The following is a 19,811-nucleotide window of genomic DNA, read 5'->3' on the forward strand; positions in this document are numbered from 1 at the left end:
GATTAATATTAGAATTAAAGAGGAATAACTTTTTTATAATTTGGATTACTTAAAGGGTCAATCCCGATAATATTTTGTAGAATAAAACTGCTTAATTTTGTGTTAAAATCCCTTAAAATACTCTACCTTAGGGTCGAGCAACTAACTCAAGTTATGTGATGCATTTTCGAACAACTTAAACCTGTCGGTCTTCATTTGGAAATGGAAACCGGTGTCCCACCCTGTATAATGCGGTGTCTGGATAAAACCAGACTTTTATTTTATATAAATAATGTGTAGGTGAAATTTACCTTTTGTTATCAAGTACAGCACATGGGTCATTCATTGTATAGACCTTTAAAGAAACGGGAATCGATTATTAGGTCATTCAACGAAAAATTTGACCTGAAATCTTAAAAGGGTTACGTGTCCGGATAAGCAGTTTTGACATTCACGTCCAAACGACTCAATATTTTGAGCTTAAAGTTTGAGACAAGGTAAATACACTATATGTTGGCGTTTAAATTTCATACGTACTCAGACTTTTATTTTTGAGACTCTGTTCAAATCGGGATAGTCCCTTTAACCTGTATAATCTATTTCAACATTTCGACTCAATAATATCACGCTTATATATAATTAATTATAAGCAATTATCATATTCAAAATAACCATAGACAGAACTAATTATTCTAAAATGAAAATATAAAAAAACGCCGACGAACATTTTTCTCAAATTTTGAACATAATCTTATCTGAACATTAAGCCGTTAATGCTTAGTCATATTCCTCATCATACGTGGATATGTAAAAGAAAGAATTGCCGATATAAAATCAATTTTCGACCTTTGCTATTAGCTTTAAACTCACAAACATCTATTCATTGACCTTACGAATAATGAACTTCGGGAAGATAGATAGATAATGTTTTATCTAACATCGATGCATCATATACTTAAAAAGAAATGTAATGAAATGGAGTTTAACGGTTTACTTTTCTGCACCAACCGTGATAATGAATTCGGGCACATGCCTACGATATACAATGCGCTATAGGGGGCATTTTGCCCGGACGGATGTATTTCCACCTGCTCTTAGTCGATTTCCAACTGCCAAGGTTACGCACACATCAATGTGCACACGGGACAACGGGTTTTGGTCTCATCCAAAAGACTAGTCATTATGCCTGCCCATACCCTCCTTCCTACACTACTGATAAGGGAAAACCACCGAAATCGAACCCGGGACCTCACTGAGCCACTGTGGCTGCCATTGATTTGGAAACTTAAATCACATCTCAACTAGAAATTAACAACTAGATTTTGCAGAAAAGTATAACGTTAAACTCGATTCCATTCATTCATTCTATGTCGATTATTTGTTTTGGTCTACCGTATCTAATTGATTCAGAACACACGGAACTAATTATATTACCAGCCACAGTATACGTAGTTATTGTGGAACACCTAATGCCACTTATAGGTGTTTACATTTAGAAATATCTAATAACTAGTGTCTACTATGTTCAATTTATTCAGAACGTACTGATAACCGCTTGAACTAATTGTATTGTGGATTTCTAACGGTAAGTGAGCAGTATGTTTCATTGACTATGAACAATAAAATGCTGTATACAATAGATTCATGTCATGAAAATTTTAACTGCTTTTTGTTTCGTCTATCAATTGAAGCGTAATGATGCCACCTGTCGCATTGGCTATTATGGCTATTTATTGGCAGTACTTACATTTGTTCAACAGTTTGCTGAAATTCAGTAAGACTATTGTTTGTGGATTTATAATGGTGATAAATGGATGGAATTGGGCGATAGGCGATATGTTTTAGATACTGAATACAAAAACTGGTGAAATTTGACGATCAATTTCAAATACTAATTCCACAAACCTGTGGAATTTGACGAGAAGTGTTAGAATACTGAATACTGGTGAAATTTGACGATCAATTTTAAATTTTAAACTGGTGAAATGTGATGATTATTTTTTAATACTGAATACAAAAACTGAACTGGAGTATTTTGGCGATGAGGTTTAGGTACTAAATACAAAACTGGTGAAATTTAACGATGAATATTAGATACTGAATCCAAAATTTGACGTAGAGTTGAACGATCCCAAATCTGTTAAAAGTCATTGATTTGTGTTTAAACGACGGTCTAATTGGTTTAAACTGGATAAGTTTTACAGCAGTTGAATACAATATGTGATAACCATGATTCGTATGAATCACAACCATGGTAAAACTCAGTTAGTACATACATTGTTTATTCCTGTGGACGGTGATAAACTAGATTACTTTCAGTTACTGAATACACATTTTTATAAACATAAGTCAGTCATAAATGGCACCAGGTATTCAGAAATGAATCTACGCGTAGTAAAATAAGCTAATCATAAGTACGGATCTGTACTTAATAAATTTCAATAAACAGAGCTATTAACTGTGTATTGTTTCAAAGTGATAAACGAAAGGAATTTGTTTCAAAGTTTTAAGGTTTGCCACGGGTTTTAGTTTTTAGTATTTAGTTATGTAATAGAAGGAGTCTGGGTAGTGATATCTATTGTCATAAGGTATAACATCAGACAGGCCATGCAATGTTATAGTCAACCTGTACCTGTGATTTCTATCTCCGTGTTCAATGAATGAAGCATCTGACATCAGGAACATTTGGCATGAATATAACTTGCAATAAACATGTTCGGAATATTATAAGTTGTAAAATTATACAATTAAGAATGTCGTGATGTGATCAGATTTGTAGCTCTTTTCTATTAAAAATTTCAGTGGCTTTCATTGCTGGCAGTGACGTGGAATCGTAGCATATACATGAATATTTCATAAATATTTCGTAAATATAATGAGTTAGGTCCAAATCTGAGTTATTGAAATGAAATGGCAGATATTCAGGGATAATTATTTCTATAGCATCTTGTCGCAGATTCTGTATTTAATAATTTAACAATACAAGTTCTTCCTTGTCGTTAAGCTGGTCGGCCCTAGGGAGGTTTGGTTATAAAGAGTGTCGCAGATGTTAAACCTGTCTATAATGTCTATAACTATCCTGGTGAACGTTTTATGTTCGGTGTACTGAACCAGAATCCGCTGTCGACGGACAGGACTTAAGGTAATAAAATATTTGTTTACAGGGCAAAACATCAAATCTTAATTGGAGTCGGAGAATATCTATAGATGCATATAAACGGTATACATCTGATTCAAACCCGAAGCTTTAATTAATCTGTTGTGAATTAAACGCGCTTAATTTTTAAAAAAGAAGATATTTTATTTATTAGAATATAAGTTTCGGTTCTACAAGTATATAGTACGGACGCAACTCCTTTCATCAAGCAGTTTATGAAATTATTTTGAACAAATTTTAAATCAAATAATGTTTTGATACCTGAGATACAATATTAATTAGTGATCTGTTATGTGTTTGTGACTGTTTTCAAAAATTCTAGTGACGTTTTGTTGTTTGTTGGGTTTTTATATTTCAATCGAAATGTTATGGTTTTGAAAGTTCCTACTGACTTCAAATGGCTATAGTTACTTGCATTTTTTTTAAATCTATAGAAACTATGAAAATTCTGCACAGACCTGTTTGAATATAAAACCCACAATAAGATTGTGCTGTCATAAACTCTGTGGTGTCAAGTCTTAGATCTTCCAAAAATAAGGATCTTTGGTCCGGGCAGGACACCATCGTCCAATAATAGCTGAAAGAAGTGTTGTGGAGACTTGAATAACAGAAGCCAATCTGGGGTTAGCTTGATTACGCACCAGGATTTCTTATAAACGGTAATGCTTTCCTAAACTCTGTAATGTCAAGTCTTTGATCTTCTAAGAATAAGGATCTTTGTCCCGTGCACGACACCATCGTCCAGTAATAGCTAAAAAAAAGTGTTGTCGGGAGTTAAATATCAGAGGCCAATCATGGGTTAGTTTAATTACGCACGAGATTTTGTGTATGTGCTAACATGTTTAAACAACAAACAAAACATATCTATAAATTCTTTATTTATTTTTTTTTCGATAATACAGCGACAAGAATTTCTAAGTTATGTGAAGTCTTCAGATCAATTAGAGATGTTGCCAGGTGTTCTAGAATAGACATACTTTGGGGCTGTGGATTATTTATATGATATAAAAAGACATATTTGTTGAAATGAAAATGTCGAGTTTCAGCGTGATCAGTATATGCAATTACAGTACAATAATATTCTCGGGTAATATTCTCGTTTTGTTGATGGTTGCCATAGCAACCGACTACTGGGAATACAACGGTTTTAATTTTGACGCTTTGTTGAAAATTTTACCGAAAATGAACAATGTGAACGTGTTTATACCACGTGATACGAGAACCTACCTGGAAATTGTTTACATCAAAGACGAACCGGTCAGGTATTACACAGGTGAGACTGAAAATTTGATGTTAAAGTTTTATAAGCTATATTTACATATCACAGTAGTGTAGTCGGCGGGGATTGCTAGGGCACATGACCTGTCCACCCCGACCTACCCCTATCCTGACACACACGCCACAATAGTAGGCGGCAACGTTGCTTTGCACACTTAGCCATAAAAATAAAATAACGCCCAAATATCCTGTGCACCAACCGTTAAAATTTGGTACATTCCGGACATAGTTGTGATTTTTTCAAAGCTGAAAGTTAAACGTCTCATCAAAACGAATTCGGCGATTTTAATCAATTTTAATACTGTTATTGTGCGCAATTCTGGGCGGTTGGGAATTTTGCCTGAGTCTGCCGACTCTTTGCCAAATTTACGTGACGCTAATGCGCATAAAACTCGCTTTTCGTCCTACCCGAATGGACTAGGCAACACTTTACTTCACTGAACTTAGCATAAAACTAAAAACGATAATATTAATACAATAAACAAAATAAATCCTATGGAGCATGGGAGGTAACATATAGGAGACATACTATTGTGTATTTACAGGTAACAAAAGCTCTACCCAATACTTCTACCAACCTCCAGTGTTCGCCACGGTCGGACCTATTGGTCGAGAAAAGAATGGTGTGATTCGGGTAGAAACTAGGATATTTGTATTCTATCAATATAGCAACCTGTTTCGAGACTGTAATGATTTAGAAGGTAAGGTAAAACAAAAGTACAGAAACAACTGTGAGCTTAATTATTGTGTCGTGCACGAGACAGGATGTGAACACTCCATTTCGAACCCCTCATATCTCTTTTCACATAGCTAAACAAGAAATTGATGTATGCTTGTATAAGGTCATAAAATATTATTTAAATAACGGGATTTACTTTTCAGAAGTAGAAGTGTTATCGGGGGTATGATAATAAGTAAGCATACAAGGCGCCAGTCGCCCCCAAACGCACACACACCAGCACGACAAGTATAATATAGACATGCTATCCAAATATTTACACAACTGGGGGTTAAAGTCTCGTTGTGTCATTTTGTGTCATTTTAGCGTAACATGATTCTCTTGCAAACTGAAATATTGTGGAGGATGGATCTCTAATATCAGCTCAATTCCTGTCAATCAAACCACGTGATGTAAACAATTAGCTATGTGGCGTGAATTGAGTCACAGCGTACAGTTTAGTATGAGTGAATTTACGCGACGGCTTTGTGTACAAAACGTTAAAAATACATAAATTCGTGTTTATGATATCCTAATAAACAACCGATTTGATCCGATTTTTGGCCAAAGGACGACGCGTGAACACAATACAGCAGTAAACTTGTGTCAAATCTGTATGCTTACTAAAGATCCCAGTCAGCGTGTTGAACCAACTATGTCACTTCCGGTTTTAATAAAAATTAATTTCTCGCTTACAAAAACTTATTTGTTTGTGTTACAGAGGGGATTATTTATCAATATATATTTAAAATTGATGGAAACCCTGTTGAAAATAGTTGTCTAATTAATAATTTAGATAACATTTCAGGCCTAAAGAAAGACCTGCAATAGACAGATTTAGCTTTTGCATAATGTATGTTTAAATAGATGTTTACGTCGTTTCAATTGATTTCATACCGCCATCTTTACGGTATATAACAATTCCACTATCGATTTGGTATATGCCAGAATATTCTTATTTTTTATAGTATATTTGACATTTTTTAGATTTACTTCTGCCTTGTCGTGACTTTATTTTTTCTTCTTTAAAAATAAAAAAAATCGAACCAATATCTGTCAACTGTAATAGACGATTTGATAATTCATCTTGTGTCCAATATGTTTTGCACACATTTTTAAGTTTCATATTTATCCTATTCTCTGAACATCGAGGAAGCTAATATAAATTAACAAGGAGTTGATGTCATGTGAATTCTTCAACTTTTTTAGAAAGAGGATATCCTACACCCGTCATTACATACAGCTAACAGCAGCTGTTTGTGTATTCGTTTGTTTCTATAGTATCGAGGTTTATTACAAAATTAATATTGATTATTGCTTTAGGGGACTAAGCATAGCCTAACGTATAACTAGATTATCGATTCAATTCTTTCCAAATAAAGATGGTTGACCTATCTCTTCTCAAAATGTAGATGGCTGACTTTTCTCCAAATTCTAATGGTTGACTTCTGATAATATAGTTTGTTAACTTAACTCTTCAGAAAATATATTTCGTTGACTTAATTCTTCCGAAAATATAGATGGTTGACTTATCTCTTCTGACAATATAATTTGGTGACTTAACTCTTCAGAAAATATATTTCGTTAACAATTCTTCTGAAAATATAGATCTCTAACATGACTCTGCACATCTATCTGTACATTATAGATCATTGACTTAACTCTGCACATTATACACAGCTGACTTAATTCTACACAGAAACCCCGGTTTTACGTGGCAAGGAGTAGGGTCGCCTGTCCAACCTCGTGGGTTTTCTCCGGGGCCTCCGGTTTCCTCCCACTGCTAAAGACCCCTACGCGAATTATGTAAATAAAATCAAACCATATATTAGTTCCGAAATGACCTAGTTTGTGTCGAGTGGACGTTAAACCCCATTTCTCTCTCTCTCTCTCTCTCTCTCTCTCTCTCTCTCTCTCTCTCTAATTCTACACAAATACAGATTGTTGATTTTATCGACAGAGCCAAAGTGTCTAATGATCTGTTTGGTTTAGTTGCGGAAATATCACTTAATGAAATGCCCATGGCAAGCGGTTCGCCAGTTTTAAATAATTAAAATTTGTAGTTCTGTATTAATATGTATATGCTCTCTTCATTATTGATTTATGATTAATACCAATCTTCATGAATGAATGATTTTTAAACAGCGAATATTAAATAATGATTATACGGTGATGTATTTGCATAGGAATGAAAGAGAGAGAGAGAGAAATGGGGTTTAACGTCCACTCGACACAAACTAGGTCATTTCGGGCCTAACATATGGTTTAATTTTATTTCATTAATTCGCTTGCGCGTAAGGGTCTTTAGCAGTGGAGGGAAACCGCAGGACACGGAGAAAACCCACGTGGTTGGACGTACAACCTGGGATTCGAAACCACACCAGTTGACTTAATGACAGGCCTTATGATACAGCACGCACGTTCTAACCATTCGACCATCCCCCCCCCCCCCGCATAGGAATGAAAGTGGTTCTGCTAACGACCAGTGACCAAGAAACATGCTATTGAAAACAGTAACACAGTTGAAAAACTGATAAGCGATTAAACAAGAGATACGCGGGCGATTCAAATGCCGATAAGTAAATGAAAAAACAGATATACGATTGAAAAACAGATATGCGATTGAAAAACAGACGAGCTGTTGGAAAACCGATAAAAGTTTGAAAAACAGCCACGGTACATTCTTCTAATGGCCTACATCGTCTAAAGGAGAGGAATGTCAGTCTTATAACTTAAAGGAGCTAAATCGCTAACATTTTGGGCCTAGGAATTGACACAAATGGGTCGCACCACATATAATACTGTAATATGAATGTATATAAACTGATTTACATTCAATGGTTTGCGTTTTTATTCTAATTTCAAATCAGTTATGTTCGTCGAAATGAGCCAGCAGTCTCAATCGAATGCAAATTTCCAGCGTCTGGTTATTCTAGTCTACCTAGTATTTATTGCGCATGGTCTCCAGATAAGAATATGGCGACGCCGTTTGATTTGGTGCAATGTGTCTAGCCTCGTTCTCCGAGACACTTGTTACAACCGGGGCTGAAACGATTCGTGTACTAATGGTAAAATGTTTATTTTGTCTTAAATATTGGATATCAGAAGCCCACCTTTTTCAGTAAGATCACAGCATCAATGTTGATTTAAATTGACTAATAATTCGTGTTTTCAATGTTGAAGATTTTGGATGATATTGAGTTAGAGACTTAGCCACTTTAACACAAATATAAAGATAGGCCTATAGATATGTTGTCTACAGGCCTAGTAATTATAATTATAGAAATAAACTGAAAGGAAATTATTAGAAATGTAGTACCCAATCAAATGTATAATAATAAACAGACCAGTCGTTGAAAATTCCCCTACCAGAATGTTTCATCAACACAGTGGACAAAGGTGAAGCAACATGATACATGAATTCACGACTGTTAGAAAATAGGTTCCATATAAAACAAGCCATCAGTAAGGCTGATGTCCCCCGCCGAAATCCCCCCCCCCCCAAAAAAAAAAAAAAAAATAGATGACGCATATTGATTAATTGCACATTTATCTTTTTCAAAAGTATTGAGCAGTCAAACTGATTATATATACTTAGTCTAAGCATAAAATGTTCACGATCAAACTCAGTCAAGGTTTTGCGGTACCTGGCAGTGAAATTATACACTAAGTTTCATCACTCTCCATCAGTTAGAATCAAAGTTATCTTGTCCCACGGCATCGACCAATGAAATTGCTTAGCTCTGCTTAGCTTTAGTGTGAAATGTTAATCACTGAACTCGGACAAGACATTCATTTACATCAAATTTAAACATTCTACCTCAATTACAACCACTCAATTAGAATCAAAGTTGTCGAGCTCCAAAGTCTTGACCAATCAAATTGCTCATCGCTACTTAGCCTAAGCAGAACATTCTCATTATCGAACCTTAGTCAAGGCAGTGATTAATGAAACTATACACCGTTTCGTCACTCCCAAAGCATAAATCAACCAAATGCTTATCTCTGCTTACCCTAAGCAGAAGACGCCCAAGGTATTCACCTAATGAACGCCTACACCATGTTTGAACATTCTACCTCAATTTGAGGGATATTTATTGTGTTTCAAATGTTCGACCAATCAAATTGCTTATCGCTCTGCTTACCCTGAGCAGAAAATACATATTATCGAACTTAGTCAAGGTATTGATGCAATGAAACTATATACCAAGTTTCATCACTCTCGCTTAATTAGAATTAAAGTTATCGTGTCCCAAAGCATCAACCAATCAAATTGCTTATCTCTGCTAGTGCTTACCCTCAGCAGAAGATGATCATCTTCGAACTCCATCAAGGCATTAACCTAATGAACGCCTACACCATGTTTGAACATTCTAGCTCAATTAGAAGCAGAGTTATTGTGTGCCAAAAAGTGTGACAGACAGACATACCCATTTTAATAGTCCTCTGCTTTCTTCGAAAGGCGGGGGAAAAAAATCCACGGAACCAAAAAAGATACGCAACTGATGCGGTTTCACGACCGTTCCGCAAACCGAGTTAATTATCGGTTTTCTCTCTGCATTAATGTGTATTACATACCGGACTGTTAGTTTTTAATTAAGTGTGATCAATTATAAAACCTGTTGTTGCAATCGCACTTCGATATTCATTTGCAGTCAATCACTCAATGTACAAAGAGGAAATACCCGAAACATCAAACTCGATTAATCTCGATTCTGCGCTTTTGCTTAAATAATAGGTCATGCTATACCATTTGATATAACCAATAAAAACATTCTTGCTCTTTTTTTCTTCTTGTGGGATATCTTGATTTCGGATAAGACCAGAGCCCTGTTTCACGAAATTTTAACTAAAGATAAAATCCAAATTTTAGTAGATACTTCAATTTTGATTGGCTAAGCACTAAAATCAATCTAATATTATCCAATCAAATTACTAAAATTTGGATTTTATCTTGGTTAAAATTTCGTGAAACAGGCCCCAGAACTTTCACTAGAGACTTTTAGCAATCGTAAAGTCCTGGTCCCTATCGTGTATCCGTATTGATTTTGCGTGTGAGGTCATCATTGTGTGTGTATTTCTAATACGTAATACGGCACACGGATACGGCGGCACGTATCGAACAGCTTTTATACGGAAAAGGTCCGTATAACATCGTCGTCTTTTTTACCGTATTTTTTGCTACTTTTAGACGCTGAAATGTTGTGCCGTAGCTTTTGTATGAATCTATGTGTATTTTAGAACACAAAGGTGTATATTTGATGTGATTTTAACCATGATAAAGACTGGAATTTAATCGTTATTTTTTTATGAGCTTTTCGCGTAATTTTCATATTTTTCCTGTCTGCATGCTGATTGATCTGCGTGCTAAATTTAGGAAGGTGGGACCGCGCAATCTGTAAAAGGGTATATACGTTCTGAAATGATACATTAGTGAAACAAAAAATTGCTGTTGAAGTCGAAGATTTTTGATAAGATTCGACACTAAATCTTTTAAAACTTTTACATAACTCAGCGACTGTTGAGCGACTTTGCTTCCTTCAGGAATTTGTAGGCCGGGCATTTGACTAGTACTAATGTTGATCTTGGTAGATAACAGCCATCATGCTGTAATGGAACTAAGCTCAGCTCAGCTACTCATACGTACGCGGGGTGAACATTTGCCAAAACTCTAAACCTACATTGACGCAGCGTATCACGTGACGATACGGATACGCGATACGGATGGAAGAAAAGAAAACTCCGCTTGCCAAAAGTCTGTATTCTTTGTTCGACACACGTATCTATAGCTCTAGCTGGTTTTTTCCGAGGTAGCGTATCTCTAATGTTCAGAATGTTTGGACCGGATTCGGATTAAATGTAATTATATTGGGGCTGGATTTGGATTCGACCGACTTCTGTTTATGTAACTGTTGTAATCCTTAAATCATAAGACGTTTGAAAGAGATGTTGTTTTTTTTGTGTGTGTGTGTGTTTTTGTTTGTTTTGTTTTTTTAGCGTTTTATCTTTTTTTCTCCTTTTTGTGTTTATTGTACTTTAAGAGTAGATTTTGAAATATAGCTATATTTTTTGCAGATGGTGTACGGCATCGTTTAGGGATCAAGTTGATACAGAAACAGAAATGTATAAATTTTATCTTTATGCCATCTGATGACTATAGATCACAATACGATGATGCAGTGACTGTTTTAAGTAAGTGTTAAAGATACCCTCCAGCGTACAAACTGAGTGATTTGATGACATATTTGGACTATAATAACATTCAAACAAATTTATCTATCACATGGTTGTTTCAAATCTCTCTCAAAAATTTTTAATCAAATGAAAACTAACCTATGCGACGAGAATCTATTTCTTAAGAATCCTTATTTGACTTGTGACTTGATTTAGGAAGAATCCATCCATTTCCAGCTTGTATTTGTCTTTAGTCGCTGTCTATTTATCATAAATATTGAAGCTTAAGAAGCTTACCAACTTTCCCTCCGTTCAGTCACAGAGTTTATTGGACGTTTAGATCTCTCAATGTTCTCACAACTTTTAGCCATTAGATCAACACATAAGCGCCCCTTACGTCACTCGCGGAGACTGGCTGTCAGTTAGTGACAGCCTCTCGTCTTGGTCCTGTGGGCGCCCCGTGGGTTTTTTTCTAATAAAATTGGGTGTCTCTACTTTCCATATTCATCAAACATGCCATAGTTTTATTGGAAATAACTGCCCTATAAATAGGGTTACTTCTTGAGTTTTGGTTGTTGGAAGTTTCCCCGCATTAAACAAAATATATATAGTAACGCTAAATTTATCACATCTGCGCATTTTTCTAGATACGGAAGTCGGTTTCAGAAAATGGGAAATTTTGAACATCTTGAGTATTATTTCATCACTAAAAGTGAAAATGTTGCCATCTATTGACATTGCATGTATTGTTGAGAATATTTTGTCACCAAAATTGTTAACTTTAGACCTTGCATCGTCTGCATAACTTCGTTAATACCGGATTCCAACGAATAATATTGTTTCAAGCCTATCTGTGATATATACAAGTTATTCGAGACCTCACATTATTGTATAGAATTCTTGAGACACATTTTTATTACTCTTCAATAGTTTTCGTCATCAGGCCTACTAACAAATATAGCTGAAATGTAAACTGTTGAAAACGACTGCATAATCAAGCCAATTTTCTAACCGGGCAATTGTTGTGACAGTGATCCTCAAATAACTTTACTGGAATTGCCCACATGACCATAGACAAATTAGTCTCAAAATATTGTGTTGAGGAGACGTTAAACTCTATTCTACCCCTACCTTAGTTTTGATAATAGATGAAAAATAAGTTTACAGTGTCTGAACCTAAGAGAAAAGTGTGTAACCATTATAGGGTCAGATTGATCAAACTAGCCTATCTCACTTCCCTCATTTAGCCTATGTTAACAAATCAAATTACAAAAGCCAAAAAATCATGGAACTAATCTGGATACATTTCTTGTTTCATCGGATATGTATGTAAATGAACGGCGAGGGTGCCTGATGGCGTTTTAAGCACAACAATTCAAGAAAATAGTCCTGGTGAATAAAATATTTACCTCCGTTTATTAAAGACAAATGGCCATTAATTGAAATAGTGACTATGAACTTCGAAAACAGCTAGTGTTAGGCCACTCGAAAAATTGTCACAACAACATCTCCAGCTTAATAAATAAATTAGATCTCGAACCTTAGAATCATTAGTGTTAAAGGTGAAGTAGACTTCTACACTAACCCTTTAAATATACTCTTCAAAAAAAGTAGGGGATATTGAAATGCAAATACCTATGCAGGTTGTGATGTGATAAATAGTCATGGACACTTGATATGCTATGAGAGTATGTTCACAGATGAAGAACTTATCGTCCCAACAGAACCACTGAGCTGCACGTACGACACGCAATAGTGCCATACACGTGCTGGTTTATCCTATCCATGTTTGCTTTCCTATCGGTCCTTACATAAGATTTACTGTTTAGCGTATCTTTGCTTTAGTGTGTTACGTTTAATTGGCAATGAGACGTCTTCAACATGATGAACGTCTACGTGCTATTGGCAAGCTTTAAATGGGTTCTACACAACGAGCAGTAGCCAACATCCTTAACGTGTCACAGTCTGTGATCAGCAGACTGTGGAACCGGTACCAATAAACACACAATGTTGATGATAGTCCTCGTTCAGGTCGTCCTAGAGCCATTACACAAGCCCAGGATCGATACATTCGTACACAGGTCCTGCGAAATCGAGGACAAACGGCCAATCATCTTTCTGTAAACTTGTACCAAGTTACAGGAATTCGAGTTACACCCCAAACGATTAGATATCGGCTACATGCTGCCCATTTGCATGCGCGACGACCGCGTGTTGTGTCTCTATTAACTCGCAAGCACATCGCAAACAGGCGTCAATGGTGTAGACAGCGTAGAAATTGGGGTAATCGTCGATGGGCGCGTGTAATGTTCTCAGATGAGTCCAGATTTACTCTGGATTTCACTGATAGGCGTGCTCGCGTTTGGAGGCGTGTATATGAGCGTCATGCTAACGGGTGTTGGGAGAAATCACAATGACTGGCAGAACGGACTTGCATATTGTTCAAGGAAGGGTCACTGGTGTGCACTACCGTGACCACATCCTGGCACCGATAGTTTAGCCCTTTGCTCAACGTGCAGGTCGACGTTTCATCTTTGGAGATGATAATGCCCGTGCCCACCGCGCTCGTGTCGTGAATGACTACCTCCAGCGTCACCATGTCTATATATGCCTTGGCCACCCATGAGTCCTGACCTTTCCCCTATAGAGCATGTCTGGGACATGATCGGGAGACGTGTTCGTCGACGTCAACGTCAACCGACAACACTGCAAGAATTGGCCGTGGCACTGCAAGAGGAGTGGGTAAGATTGCCCCAAACCGTGATTGGACGGTTGATTAGGAGCATGCCAGGGCAAATTTCTGAATGTCTGAGGACTGGTGGAGCAATTACTCATTATTAAGACAAAAATCAAAAACGTCAATTTTCACTTTTGACAGTGTATCTCTTTGCAAGTGAAATGGGACCGTCAGATAAGCAGCCCATATGATCTGTTTATGTTCATGTGTAGGCAATCGGCCTGTTATTTACATACACTGACACCTCTAATAAAAACAGAAGTACATTTCCGCAGTTTTGTATTGTTTCTGAATATCCCCTACTTTTTTAGAAGAGTATATATTGACAAAACTAAACAATTAAACATATTGTGTTCTGGTTTTGTTAAAACGCGTTATACATGTCTATTTTAGGAATAGAGAGAGCGGCCTTTTCATTCGCTGTTTTTTGTATCCTATGTATGGCGGTATCTTTAACGACAGGTTTTATTGGTGCATCCTCCAGAAGGCCACGATTGGTCATAAATGCCTCGGCTTTCTCCCTTGCCTCAGGTAAGCTAAATTTAAAATTACCTGTGGTCTTAGCGCCACAAATCAGTCATCACCCACCGTACGCCTACTGTTGTTATATCTATTTTCGTTCAATGTGTACATAACGACGCTCAACAGCTTAGGATATTAACGTATGAATGCTTTTATCCATAGGTTGTGTACTATCTTCCTATCGACGAAGATCTATAGCAAGTTTTTAAAGGTTCCATAGAGAAACAGCTTTGGATATTAACGTATGAATGCTATTATCCATAGGTTGTGTACTATCTTCCTATCGACGATGATCTGTCGGCCTGTATACAGTCTGCAAAGGAAACTATATAATTTTAAAATTTCATGCCTCAATACAAATGCATACCAATATGAAATTTACAAACAAGATAATCCAAATATCGATATGGTTCCTCTTATAAACGATGTAAAAGCTTTCATAAACTTAATTGAGAACTCCTTCTTGTATAGTGTTATTTACTTTTTATATGCAAAATACCGAACAGGAAGATAACTCCACCGAACGCGTTCTATATTCACGATCCGAAAATAAGGCTCTTTCTCTAAGTATGAAACCGAGAATTGCCCTGTATCATACATTGGAACCATGTAAAAGCTTTCATAAACTCAAATGAGAACTCCTTCCTGTATAGTGTTCATTACTTTTAAATGCAAAATACTGAACGGGCAGATAACTCCACCGAACGCGCTCGATATTCACGTCCGAAAATAAATCTCTTTCTCCAAGTATGAAACCAAGAATTGTTCCGAATCATACATTGGAACGAAATCGGGAGATAACTGTCATAATGGGTTTAAATCTGTAATGAAATCTGACCTACAGAGCGTTCGCAATACATTAAGGATGGACAAAGGTGATCACAACGATTAACGAAGCGATATTTAGATACCTGAGGCGAGTAAGATATATACACTAGTGTGGGCACCCGTAAATTACAGGAATCCAAAGAGTAAATGAATATATGCGAGACTATCATTTACAGTGATAATGTCTATCTTCTTCTGTTTCCAGGTATGTGTCTGCTGGTAGCCATAGCTTTATTTAATGGCAAAAGTCACCTTCAACAGAGATGGCCGCTATTGCCCCATGTGGTGTTTCCTTTTAAACACGATCTTGACATTCATAAAGACCATAGTTACGGTTGGTCGTTCGTGTTGGCATGGATATGTGTAGCTTTGAATTTCCTGTCATCTTTTGTGTGGCTATATAAATCACAGTATATGATTGATCCATTGGAACCATCCCGAAAACGTTCACGACGTCGATCAAGAAAAAAAGCAACAGCAGTTAAAAATTACAATTACTATCCACATACTATAGAAGAAAGCGAGGCTTTATGCGACCTTTAAAGATTGGTAGTTCGTATATGTAGACACTGATTCTTGGCACACGAATGAAAAATTATTATTTTCGACAGTTTGAAAATTGTAGGCTACTGTTTCATGACCAAGGTATAACGAATATTAAAATAAATTAATTGTATATGATTGGACTGTATATCAATTTGATTTTGGTATCAATTTCCGTTTCTAGAACAGACACTTGTTTACTTAACTGCTTTCCGTGATAGGTGGTAATCCAGTACCACATTCAGTGTCCCTTTTCAAATTCACAATGAGGATATTTATGATGACAACACATTTGAAATGAAATGAAATGGTATTTTTAAACATATGGCGAAATATGAGACAGGCTAAATTCTATTACTAAACAAAATATTATATGTCACGGAGTATTTAAAATTAAAACAAATATCACAACATGAAAACGTAGGTAAAAAGGTATGGCCGTACGATAGCAATAAAAAAGAACTTCATCTCTCCTACTGAACCTATAGGAGATTGGCCAGTCTCGTAAGAGAGGCTTGATGTGATGGAGTTTATTTGTGTCTGCAAGATCCTGAGACCGATGCCGACGACCATCTATCTATACTAATATTTGTGACTGTCGTTTGTCTGTCTGTCTGTCTGTTCGGGTTGGCGATCTATACTAATATTTGTGACTCGTTTGTCTGTCTGTCTGTCTGTCTGTTCGGGTTTGGCGGCTACACTAGGTCTGCCCCGAGTCTGAAATTTGGGGTATAAGGGTAGCTCGGACCGGGGAGTAACATAGCCCAGGTGGCGTTAGTCTACCACTTCCGGTTTCGGGGTTATTACCCCCGAGCGAAGCCGGGCATTCTTCTAGTAAATAATATTATTAATATTAATACGATGTTAAACATCGGGATATAGGAGGGCCTAAAGCAGACATATAGTAGTCTAGTCTCCTTGGTCATTCCCTTTTCTATCCATATGATTGTGGCACAAGCAATGCACATTGTCCGTGCTGATCAACCCGTATGATAGTAACTGACGATGAATGTATCTGTTACTAAGGGGCGATCAAGATGTTTATTGCTTGTAGAGGGACAAAGAATGATAAATTATAGGGTTTTTTTAAAATCGTGATTACTGAATGAACTCCAAAGCCGAGACATACACTATATATCCATAATCGAGTGTTGATCTTATTAATGCTCCATATTTTTTTATTTTTATTGAAATACACTGTAAATTTATATATACATAACTACAATATAAAACAGTATTACACACTAAAAGGACACACATTAAACAGTAATTACCACGCCGCACCCCCTACCCCACCCCACCAACCACTTCCTATCAATCACAGAGAAAAAAACCCACCTCGTCATACCCCACAGGAAGAGTAAAGACATGATTGATTTTGTATTTTAGATTTATTCTAGTTATAGTTCTTTTTTCGTTCCGGCACTATCAAAATATCTGTTTTCCTTATTATTGTTTTGTTGTCCTCTATACGAAATTGTGCGAAAGTATAGAGACAAATGCCCAAAACGTGCTGTTATTTGAAAGTCTACAGTGTAGTTCCTAGTTGGAACCGACGGTTCAAACATTTTTCAGTTATAAATTGTAAATTGTTGTCAACATCGGTTAACTACAGCTATTAAGCTATGGTGCGAAGAACAGACCACTTCGATGTGTACACAATGTATTATTATTCAAAGCTATTACATGTTCAATAGATTCTCGGTATCTTAGTTTTTGCATATAATGTGAGAGGCTAATAGAACTATCTTCGCATTTACAGCACATGATAAAATACTTGGTAAATAGAGTTAAAACGTATTTTGTTAATGTTTTTAAATCGCAAAATTCGACTTAAAAATAGTGTTGGATTATTATGATTTTGTGTCAGATGTGGCGATCGAGAAAAATCACTTTTAGCGAACATAGAATAATTACGGTGAAAAATAGAAGGTACGGGCTCCAAAATAAGCTCAGAACAGGGGTGGGGTAGAGCGGTATTTTCATATTACAGCTTAGTGAAGTGACTTTGTCCAGAGAAACTACTCATTATGTTGAGAGCTTTCCGGCATTTCTTTTTGAGGATTAATGTGGGGATAAATGACAACCAGAAATTTGGTTTCATCCACTACTGCAAGACGATTGCCACCCAAAGTGTTCTGGATCCTATATAACCCTAGTTTCTGACAGAAATGCATGCAAGTGAATTCTAACAAGCTGAAACTTACGTTCGATTATCCGAATGTCTGTAGGACTACGGCACGTCTGAAACTCATTATATCTAATATTTATTATTTTTTATTTTTTTTTTATTCGTTTACACCGTAGATGTCCAAACGAGTAATATAATAACGAAAATTTGAATGGCCCTTTTAATTTAATGCAAGGACTGGATTACTTTTTCTGAATGTAGAGTTACGTCTTTTTTACCGACATTAAGTGTTCAAATGTCTGAATTAAAACATCTATGCCAATTTATTGTTACGTCTTTATTTGGTTGATTTTCCCGTCTCCATTTGCCCAGTCGGTGCAGAAAAGTAGGACGTTAAACCCCATACAGGCTTATGAAGGCAAATATATGAAACCCAGCATGCTATAAGGGAACTGTAACAAGAAACTGGTTGTGAAATGAGAAGTCATAAGTTGGCTAGCTTGTAGCAGGTGTAATATCTATATAATGGAAATAATTTTTATAATTCTTGCTACACAAATTAAATGTTCGACACGTGGGGTGCCCCACCACAAATAAATATCTCCAAATATTTCGACAATTACATCACAATATTTTTTATATATAACAAGCCTTAACATTAATTTTATAATCAGTAAATAAACGGTCACGTTGTATTTAACAAGTTATGACCACTTAAACATCAATAAAAGAAAATGGACTGAAAAGGTAAACGACGAGTGGCCATTACATCTCGAATTTTTTTAGTGCAAAATAAGTTACGTGCCCATGGTTTGAAATGAGTGCCGCTAAACCCATGTTCCTGAAGCAACGACCGCGAGTTTTACAACATCTAGTCGTTGCTTCAATACTAAACAATTCCCGAATTTTTGCGCTCCTTGTGTACACGTGACTAATTAGCATTGTCCAATCAGAGGTCGTGGCATATAACACAGTGTAAAAAAATATGGCGGCCTCCATAGAAAAAGAAATAGACCTGTTTACAGCCTTTGTTGATCAACCATGATTTCCAGCAACCTTGACATTGATCGAACCTTGAACTTTGCAACTCGATTGTCACATGTAGACATTTTAGCTAGAAGCACGAGACTTGATAATCGTAACCATATTTTTAACGAAGGAATCTGATAGGATCCCAAGCTGGGCTTATACCCAATCGAAATTAGTGCTAAAATATGCGGGGTATTACGTGAAGGGCTTGATAAGATGTACGTAGTTAAGGCGAGATCAAGCCTTCTATTGAAGATGCGCTAAACCAGTCTACCGACCGTACTCCGTTTAATTGACAGGCCGGGATAATCAAGACTATTCTCTACGAAATATTAGTACAATTACAGAAAACTAGATCAACAAATCTAAGCACGTAACTCATTCGTTAGGCAACTCAACAATCATTTCGAGAACCATGTAAAACCAAAACCAAAATAGTATTATATTCGTGTACAACGAAGGAGGGAGATATTAATTGTATTAAACCAAAATAACGCAATTCTCTAAAGCTGTTTTAAGAACCACAAAGTTAAATATTACTGTTATTCAGAATCGTTAACAATTGATTTTTTACGGCTTTAATAGTTGATAGAATATATTTCTAATTTTTCTCGTGCTCCGGGTCTAGTCTGTAAATCACCTAGCAACTTGACATTTGAGCGTGCACATTCGCTGTGGTGAGTTCAACGTTTAATAGTACAAATTTTGACTGCGT

At 36.3% G+C, this 19,811-nt stretch overlaps 1 protein-coding gene across 1 annotated transcript; it reads left to right on the forward strand.

Annotated features, from left to right (window-relative positions):
* Positions 1–1,773: 1,773 nt before the first annotated feature.
* Positions 1,774–16,032, forward strand: LOC126811730 (uncharacterized). The gene is made up of 7 exons (XM_050537586.2): positions 1,774–3,121; positions 3,571–3,795; positions 4,039–4,409; positions 4,960–5,115; positions 11,208–11,324; positions 14,437–14,574; positions 15,599–16,032. The coding sequence occupies exons 3-7, from the start codon at positions 4,163–4,165 to the stop codon at positions 15,934–15,936; spliced, it is 996 nt and encodes a 331-aa protein (XP_050393543.1). The 5' UTR covers positions 1,774–3,121; positions 3,571–3,795; positions 4,039–4,162; the 3' UTR covers positions 15,937–16,032.
* The last annotated feature ends 3,779 nt before the right edge of the window (positions 16,033–19,811 follow it).

This window comes from Patella vulgata, chromosome 2, assembly GCF_932274485.2.
Source record: "Patella vulgata chromosome 2, xgPatVulg1.2, whole genome shotgun sequence".
In the NCBI taxonomy this organism is placed as follows: domain Eukaryota; kingdom Metazoa; phylum Mollusca; class Gastropoda; family Patellidae; genus Patella; species Patella vulgata.

Coding starts and splice junctions, on each gene's coding strand:
- LOC126811730 (XM_050537586.2), top strand. CDS start 4,163: ATGAAAATGTCGAGTTTCAGCGTGATCAGTATATGCAATTACAGTACA. Junction 4,410..4,959: donor ACCGGTCAGGTATTACACAG/GTGAGACTGAAA, acceptor GTGTATTTACAG/GTAACAAAAGCTCTACCCAA. Junction 11,325..14,436: donor TGATGCAGTGACTGTTTTAA/GTAAGTGTTAAA, acceptor TGTCTATTTTAG/GAATAGAGAGAGCGGCCTTT.